This window comes from Papaver somniferum, chromosome 5, assembly GCF_003573695.1.
Source record: "Papaver somniferum cultivar HN1 chromosome 5, ASM357369v1, whole genome shotgun sequence".
NCBI classification, from domain to species: Eukaryota; Viridiplantae; Streptophyta; class Magnoliopsida; order Ranunculales; family Papaveraceae; genus Papaver; species Papaver somniferum.
The window spans coordinates 84,983,015-84,992,420 of record NC_039362.1 but is presented as its reverse complement, the minus strand read 5'-3'; the positions used below and the strand labels follow the sequence as shown (position 1 = coordinate 84,992,420).

The window sequence follows — 9,406 nt, the reverse complement described above, 5'->3', positions numbered from 1 at the left end:
TGACAAAGAGGGAAATTGTTAGAGAATAGCTCGGTTTGTCAATGTTAGTGATCAAAACTATGAGTCTTGATTTATAGTCTATTATAGCTAAGTCTCGGACTAGGATAGAAAAGTGTACTTGAGCTCAAGGACTTCATGACGATTCATCATACAACGAGGAAGTTCTACTCAAGGAACCTTGGGACTTCATCGACAAAAAGGTATGTGGAGACTTGAACTTATATATCACTCAAAAGTCTATCTATTTTATCTCCTACTTCTTACGAGACAAAAAGTCGTATGCCATATAGATTGGATAATACACATTTGACATTTCGAGCTGAGTATTCACTACTTATCTTTTTCTCGAAATCGTGTGTTGGTAAAGCGTTTCTCTTTGATCAAGTTTATCTTCACCTAGTGACGAAAGTCATGAAAAGTTTCAATTACTTTGAGAATTGCTCTGACGTGAAACGATCTGTGAACAACGGCTATATAACGTCCTCTGAGAATGTCTCAATGATTGGAATGAGAGTTTAGATTACATAACCATGTATTCCTTAATCTGCAGTTTTCGAACTTTGTTGATTGAGAGAAATCGGAGGAATTGGCTTTGCCAAGTCCGCGAACTCAGTTTGCAAACTCAGTCTGCGAACTGTCGGAAGTTCTTGTACCGAGAATTTCTGCTGGGATTCCAAATTCGTTCGTGAATTTCAAGTCCGCAAACTGGCGGAAGTCTCTTTGCCGAGATTTTCTGCTGAGTTTGGAAAACTCTGCCGGTTGCCTTAAGTCCGCGAACTTGTTTGTGAGCTTAAGTGGTTATGATCTAAAGATGTGCTATGAACATGAAACCTAAATTACTAAGGAATGCTTTATGCAAACCGTGGCTATAAAGTTCATGAGCCGATTCAATCGAATCGAATCATCTTTGTTTCAATTGTGTCTTGTGTAGTTACATAAGATCTCATAGCAATTGAACAACTCTCTAACTAGTTCATTTGAGTCAATTGAACTAGTTATGGTGAACAAGAACTAGGTTAATATGAATTGTTCATATGGTTAACCTTTTGGGTTACTATGTTGAACCAACATACACGTACACGTTTGGGCATGGTTTTCAGAAACCCAGTAAACGTCTACCCAAGTGTGTGTGACAAGATAAGTTTACGATCTAACGGTTGAGAAATATTAGCTTGAATCTAAATCAGGTTTTCATCTAACGGTGAATATGGATTTCTTTGTAACTAAGGAAAAACTATGATTTGAAGGTTACATAAAGGAGACATCTAGCATTGTGCAAAAATAATCCCCACACGTCTGTGTGATACTAGTGCGCTCGCTAGAGTCGATTCTCCTTTAACCTTTGGTTTTCTTCTCTAAAACCAGGTTAACGACTTAAAGAATTCATTGGGATTGTGAAGCCAGACCGATACTACTTTTATCGTAGTTGTGTGATCTGATCTTGCATCTTCTATCGTACGAGTACAATCTATTGATTGACTTGAGATCGTGAGAGTTCTCCGATAGGCAAGATAAAGAAGTAACAAACATCTTCGTCTCACTGTTTGTGATTCCTCGACAAAGCGCTTGTGTATTCAAGAAGGATTGTTGAGAGGTGATTGATTAATCTAGGTTGTTCTTCGGGAATATAAGACCGGATTATCAATTGGTTCCTGTTCACCTTGATTTTATATCTTAAGACAGAACAAAAACCTAGGGTTTTTCTGTGGGAGACAGATTTATCCTTTGATAGACTTTTCTGTGTGAGACAAATTTGTTTATTATCAAGTCTGCGATTTTGGGTTGCAGCAACTCTTAGTTGTGGGTGAGATCAGCTAAGGGAATCAAGTGCGCAGTATCCTGCTGGGATCAGAGGCGTAGGAGTACAACTGTACCTTGAATCGGTGGGAGACTAATTGGGGTTCAACTATAGTCCAGTCTGAAGTTAGCTTGTAGTAGGCTAGTGTCTGTAGCGGGGAGACTGATTAACTTGGGTGAGATCAGCTAAGGGAATCAAGTGCGCAGTATCCTACTGGGATCAGAGGCGTAGGAGTACAATTGTACCTTGAATCGGTGGGAGACTGATTAGGGTTCAACTATAGTCCAGTCCGAAGTTACCTTTAATACAGTGTGTATTCAATCTGGACTAGGTCCCGGGGTTTTTCTGCATTTGCGGTTTCCTCGTTAACAAAACTTCTGGTGTCTGTGTTATTTCTTTTCCGCATTATATTTTTATATAATTGAAATAATACAGATTGTGCGTTAAGATCATCAATTGGAAATCCAATCTTTGGTTGTTGATTGATATTGATTGATCCTTGGATATTGGTATTTGGTACCGTCCAAGTTATTCCTTGTATTTGATAAAGACTCGCTATTGTTTTTAGCTTGAGTAAAAATCAAATCAAGAGAGAGATATTAACTCCTTGAGATACTTTAATCTAGATTGAGTCTGACTGTCTAATTGATTCTCTAGCAAAATATTTCGGAGTTAGTCCATACAGATTGCTAAGAGAAATATTGGGTGGTGTTGTTAGACCCCCGCTTTTTCACATTGACTATGCTAGCAATGTTGACAATGAAGATGCCACCGAAATGTTCCAGCAAGCTAATACTGAACTAAAGAGGGAAGCACAAGCCAAGAGCGAAGCACAATCCTAGATGAATGCTGAAAAAAAGAGGGCTCGTACCCGTGGTGGTGGTAGTGGTAGTGGTGGTGGTCGTGAAAATGCTAAACGTGGTCGTGAATGAATGCATTTCTAGTTTATTTCTTTATGTTGTGGAGAAAAATGTTAAGGTTAATGGTTGGACAAATGTTTTTTTAAGGTTTATGGGAGATGTTTTCTTATTTTGGACAAATATTGGATTTCTAGTTGTTGAATGAATGGTTTGTTTAGCTATGTTAAGTTTCAATAATTCAGCCGACAGGGTCTTGAGTGAATGTTTTGTTAAGTAACAGTGCCGACTAAACCAAGGCCGGCAAGATTGTGAACTGCCATATTGTCGGTCCTGACAGCATAAATTGTATAGTTACCAGGGTCGGCAAGGTAAGAAAACTAATACTTTTCCGACGGTACAACAGTCGGCAATGTATTAAATTATCGACCATGCCGACTACGTGTAGCAGAAAATGACCTTCTCCTGATGCCTAAAATCATAAGGTCGGCAGGGTTATAAAAGTACGACCTTGCCGACTGTATAAAAGCCGGCACTCTAATGACCAAATACCATGCCGACTATATGTAGCATAAAATGAACTTCTCCTGATGCCTAAAATCATAAGGTCGACATGTATGAAAATTAAAACACTGGCGACGATATGTTAGTCGGCATGCTATGGAAACAGTAACCTAGCCAGCGAGTTCATATTTATTTTTTTGCTAGTACAACTGCATTGATTGACTACATAACGGTCAAATTTGGGCACCATCCTATAAATACACTAGTTCTCTGTACAAAACAACACACACCTATTTGCATATACTCTCCAAAGCTCATATCATTATCTACTCTTTTTAACTCTCCCAATATCTCTACATACAACAATGGCTTCATTTGATTCAAATGAAGATCTAGCCATCACCAAAGCATGGTACGCCGAAACTCGAGTTAGAAATTAGTCTTCCGTAAGGGTAGATGCTGAAACTTTTGGGCAAAGGTATACAACAAATATAAGCAAGAGTTTGGGAATCTTAATGGAAGAAGTGTTCAACAAATTCATGATAGGCACCTAGTCATCGAAAATACGATACTTGCTTTGTTAGCTATCCAAAAACCGATTTTGGATGCTAGCCACTTTGGATTGTCCATTGAACAATTTGTAAGTATTTTTGTGGTTTATTTTACGTAATCCATGTTGTTTGATCTTCCAAATAAACACCCCTAACAAATTAAGTTTGTGTTTTTATTTTTGTAGCATGAGGTCGTGAAAGCGCGCTACTTGGAGGAAAATGTGGAAGTATTCGCATTTGATGCAAGCTATAACTTCATGGTATCCAAAACTCCGGAGTATGCTCCGGACTTCATGTCGGCTGGATGGGGCTCAGGTTCCTCCGACGAAGATCGATGATTTTATAAGTTTTTGTGTAGGTTTTGTGGGTAGATCTCTATGTAAACCCTCACGAGACTATAACTCGTCCACTAGGGTCGCCTAGGGGTTCAAAAACTTGATGCACATGCTAAGTGCATTCGTTATTCCAACGACAAGTAGTTAGAATTTATGTTTCAATCAATGTAGTAACAAAAATTGCATGAATAAAGTGAATTACAGCTTTCAAGAATCTGTTTTTTTTTTTTTTTGGTATAGTCAAATGTCGGCAAGGTAGTAAGATTACTACAGTGCCGATTATAACTTGGCCGACAAGGTGAGAAGTTAAATAGATGCCGACTAAAGGATAGCCGGCAAGGTACGAAATCAATAAAATGTCGATTGTTGAAGCATTTACAAAAATACTACAGTCGGCATCTTCTTCATTCATAGACCTTGCCTGCCAAAGATACTCAATGATTTCTTCATCCGTAGACCTTGCCGGCTAAAGTGATAGTTGGCACCGTATTCAATCGTCGACCTTGTCGACTTTTCACATTTTCAGAACTGAAAGTGTTGATCGAACTCATAAGACAAAAGTTTTAATCTAGTGAATTGAATTCATAATTTCAAAATTTTAATCTAAACTCAATTAATTAAGCTAATCAAATTATTTTTGTGTTAATTAAACAAGGGTATATTAGCCATTTAGAAAATACATGTTTTTATTAGCCATTAAACGAGAGTCGGATAATAACAAATTTTCATTTTAGATGTACACAATCACTTCATTAAGCAGAGTACACATGCATTAAGATCATTATTAAATGATCAAAATCAAACTACACGCAGTTACTAAAACTATCCTACACATCAACAATCCCTCAGTTACGCAGGTAACAGAAAAGTTGAAAAGAACAAGAGACAACACTGCAACCCTCTCGAAACCCTAATAATACTTCTTCACTGCTGAACCAGACAACCTTGGGGGTAATATGTGGCAGAGGTGCGAGATGAGCTCCCGAACAAAGAATCTTCATCCTCATCTTTGACATCTTCATTGCCATCTCCTTCCTCTTTTTCTGCAACACAAACCATTTCCTGAAAACCTGCAGCTTCAAATATATAGGTTTTCACTTCTTGAAACCTTTCCTCAGAGAGAGACACCTCTGCAAGGAGCCTCCAAGCATAATTTTCAGATGCGTCCTCATAGTCATTCTTCCTCTTCAACACTATATGTCCACTTATCTCCCACACGGCTGGATTTACTTGGGTATCAAGAAGCTCCTGACTCACTTCTCCAAGTGCTTGCTTTTCAGCGTAACACTGTACATTCAATTTGGTCAAACAAATTAATTAAGCATTCTCAGAGAAAGTAAGAAAATAGTAAGAATAATCACAAGTATATAACTGGCGACACTTGCAAAGAAAATTCTCCTGATGCCATGCATGTGTAAGGAGCAAAATATGTAAAGCGGAGATTCTATTGCTTCGAGTGTTTCAATTAGTATATCATGAAGGCGCCCAGGAAAAGGTTAACTAGCAAATTGGAATCTTTAGATTAACTACGCTTATAGGCAATATGTAGTGACCATACCACTTGAAGCATTTCCTTAATTGTTAAAAGAATCCAAAATCAAACTCCTCCAAAGACAACTCACTGAACTGTTTCTAGTCACAATATTTAGAACTAAAATGGCAAAAACATTACTGATATGCTGACATCACTTGGGCTTCACTTGACCGATTAAAATTTATAAAAGACATAAGTTCAAGTTGTTCTGTAATTATTCAGGAGTAACAGTCACACAAGAACGAAATTAAGAGCTGTGGAGGGAGCAATTTATACCTGAGGGAAGAGGAAGATTCGGTTTCCACAATCAGAGATGAGAACATTGTATGGAATGTTGGTCTCTTGAAGAAAAATGCAAGCATTAGAGACAACGTCAGAGAGATCTTTTAATGTGTTGCCCCCCTCAAAAACAAGAGCTCTAACTGGATAGTTCAACAGCTCAGAGATTGTAACCCCATTATCTGGAAGTCCATTTGCCATGGTTATCTTCTGAGTAGGAGCCTTCTCAACAGGGAAGGGCACAGATAAGTAATACGCCTGCATTAAAAAATTAAAAATTGTCAAACAAAGAAATAAGGCAAATGACAATGCTAACAAGAAGTACGAACTATAGGTCCTGGTTATAGAGATGGAAGTTAAATAGTTACCTGGAAATGGAGATGATTGATTGTTGCAAAGGCACCCAAACTGTTAAAACCCAATCTGAAAAAGGGGTTTGCTGCTTCTTTCGCCATATGAAGAGCTAACAAGAAGCTCTCATGGTCAATCCTTTGAGGTAAGCATTCAAGAACACGGGGAATCAGAAGTACATGCCCATACTCAATTGGACTCACCTGAAATACCAAAACAGAAATATTTAATTCAATGGCCAATAATTGATCAAACCAAATAATTTTAGAAGCTATCATGTAGGAGGACAAGAAATCATTGATTTTCTATGCGTGCGTAATAGTCCTACAGGAGATACACTCCTACACCTTCGACTCCTTTTTCTTTTTGGTCACTACTCTTTAGGTTGCAACACTTGTGCACCTTGATATCTAATTTGAACCTCTCATTTCAAAAAGAAAAAAAGAGGATAAGAATTCAAAAAGTAAAATTCACAGCTAAATCATGCTTACATTAATGGCGACCACACTAGGAGATATGGAATCCGAATCAACAGCTGAACTAGCAAAATAATGGGTCTTTTCATCACAACTCTGCTCAAAGCGCAAAAGCACCTCTTCCTGCCCAACTTTCGTGAAGTTGAATTTGCTCCCATCAAAGGGTTGTAGCACTCGGTCGACACGGAACTCAGTTGGTCGTTTCTTAAGGTGACGTCCTTCATTCAATTGTGCAACAAATCCATACTCTCCAGGAATAACCTTAGTCTCACACAGTGTTACATCATATCGAAAAAGGCCTCGGCTCATTCGATCCTCCCATTGCCCAAGAATTAAGGTATCAAAGAAAGACACCTCAGGTTCCTCTCCTCCTTTGATTGAATCAATCCCATCTCCCTTGAATGCATATAAAGGAAGCTTGGACACTGGATTTCACAAATACATATCTCAAATTAGATAAAATGGGAAGAAATACCTCAATTTTTATTCTAAAAATTACAAATTATTCCAGTGTAACTCAAAATTAAGTTCAATTCAACTAAATCTAATCAAGTTCTTTCCAGGGCAATCAAAATTTTCTAAATCAATCAAAATGAAAACAATTTGTTGAGTGAAAATTGGGAACTTACCAGGTAAACAGCACTTTCCAAGGCAATTACGGCCACAGCCAACAGTTTCAGCAGCAGCGGCAGAAACATCTTCTTGGTAATTCGAAACAACAGTAGGAACTCTTTTGATGGTCAACATATTGTATATTGTAATGTATTATGTACTAGAAAATGATTTGGTTTTAAGTTAAAAAATGAATTGGTAAATCTAGAAAAAATCAAAGGAATAAGGGGGTTAGTTGATTGGGTATTTGAAGAGAAATTCACCACCACCGGCAAGAAAAAGAAGATCAGAAGGAGAACCACCTTCTGACGGCAAAGCTCCTCTACCACCGTGAGGTGAAGGGTTTCTTTTCTCAACTTGATTAGAAGCTGATGATGATGAATGAATCAATCTTTGATTGTGGTGGAAATTCCACCCTCCGTCTCCAAATATAGCCGTGATTACCCAATTCTGAATCTCCTTTTTCTGTTTCTCTCCCCCTCTCTCTCTTTTGCTTCTAGATTTTCGAATGGATGGTATAGTCAGAGGAGGAGGCTCTATTTATAGAGTCTTCAAGCGGTTTGGGTATGTATACGTATTATACCCGTATTCTGTTTGGACTCGCTTTGTACTTTCTTTGTAGTGTACTTGGTATAGTTGCCCTGAGGATATTCGGAGTTCGTATTATATCAGGATTTTGTTTCCGAGTGGGATCTCGGCGGCCGTGTTTCTAACTTTTCAAGAGCTGGGGCCATGATGGAATTAACTTTGCGAGTCAAAGGCGTCTGCTTAGTTTGTATTCAAGTGACTTTTGGTAGTTTATCATTTAAATTAGTTGCCCAAAAGACTCGCGGGAACTGGGAAATATTTAGAAATCATAGGTTAGAAAATGAATTAGTGCTTGCAACCAGTTCTTTTTTTCCTTTCTTATTAGGAAATAAAATTAGGATTGAACTTAAACAAGACCTTACATGCAAGTTACATGCACTTTGTCTCAACTAGGAAAATCACTAAGGAGCCCGAATGATGGTTATTCTTCAGTCGGTTTTTCTTTAATAACAGTTTCAGAGGGAGAAAGCTCTACTGCAGTGTGATTGTTTTGACAAAAATCGTTAATGTCATCAATAACCACGTTAATTGATTCCATCATGATTTTGGTTCTGAGATTGTATACCCGGAAGGCACGACTATCAGAGGCATAGCCAAGAAAATTTCCTTCATCACTTTTGGAATCAAATTTTCCTTTATGTTCTCTGTCTTTAAGAATATAGCATTTGCTTCCGAAAACCCTTAAATAGCTCAGATTGGGGTTTCTTCCATACCATAATTCATATGGGGTATTTAGAGTTTTGGATCTTAAATAAACTCTGATTATAAGACAAGTTGTAAATATGGCCTCCCCCAGAAGGTTAATGGTAGGTTTTTATTGTGAAGCATCACTCTTGCCATTTCTTGAATATTTCTATTCTTTCTCTCAGCTACACCATTTTCCTGAGGTGTAATAGGAGCTGAGAATTGATGACTAATTCCAAGATCATTGCAGTATTCATATACTTTTGTATCCTTGAATTTTGTACCACGATCGCTTCTTATTTTCTTAAGTTTGCGACCTTGTTCATTTTGAATTCTATTCACAATAATTTTGAACTCCTCAAGAGTGTCATTCTTGTGCTTCAGAAAAGCAACCTATGTAAAACGCGTGTAGTCATCTACCATTACTAAAGCATATTTCTTTCCTCCAACAGTTGCTTGTTGGATTGGACCAAATAGATCCATATGAATTAGATCGAAAGGAGCACGAGTGGCTATGTCTTGAGAAAATTTATGTGGAATTTTTTCTTGCTTACCCTTTTGGCATGCACCACAAACTCCTTCTACTTTAGTATTTATTTTTGGAACGCCTCTGACAAGTTCACAATTAATGAGCTTTCCTAGCATTCAGTAGTTGATATGACCAAAACGTTCATGCCACAAATGAGTTGACTCAACCTTAGTCAAGTTACAGTACAAATTGGACTGTATATCAAGTAGATAACAATTATTCATACTTCTACGTCCTCGAAAAATTATTTTTCCGGACTTATCTTCAATATCACAACCCCTCATATTGAAGTTAACTTTGTAACCTTT

General features: G+C 37.7%; 1 protein-coding gene across 1 annotated transcript; it reads right to left on the bottom strand.

Moving 5' to 3' along the window:
* Positions 1–4,713: 4,713 nt before the first annotated feature.
* On the bottom strand, positions 4,714–7,816 carry LOC113282078 (GDP-L-galactose phosphorylase 2-like). Its single transcript, XM_026531007.1, has 5 exons — positions 7,315–7,816; positions 6,701–7,110; positions 6,227–6,412; positions 5,856–6,116; positions 4,714–5,332 (listed from the first exon to the last, which is right to left on the bottom strand). Exons 1-5 carry the CDS (start codon positions 7,430–7,432, stop codon positions 4,970–4,972), a joined length of 1,338 nt encoding a protein of 445 aa, XP_026386792.1. The 5' UTR covers positions 7,433–7,816; the 3' UTR covers positions 4,714–4,969.
* Between the last annotated feature and the right edge of the window lie 1,590 nt (positions 7,817–9,406).

Bases quoted from the DNA above. Each gene is read 5' to 3' on its own strand.
- LOC113282078 (XM_026531007.1), bottom strand. From the start codon at position 7,432: ATGTTGACCATCAAAAGAGTTCCTACTGTTGTTTCGAATTACCAAGAA. The intron at 7,111-7,314 runs GTAAGTTCCCAA...TGTGAAATCCAG, and splicing joins TGGAAAGTGCTGTTTACCTG to TGTCCAAGCTTCCTTTATAT. The intron at 5,333-5,855 runs GTATAAATTGCT...TTGAATGTACAG, and splicing joins GAATCTTCCTCTTCCCTCAG to TGTTACGCTGAAAAGCAAGC.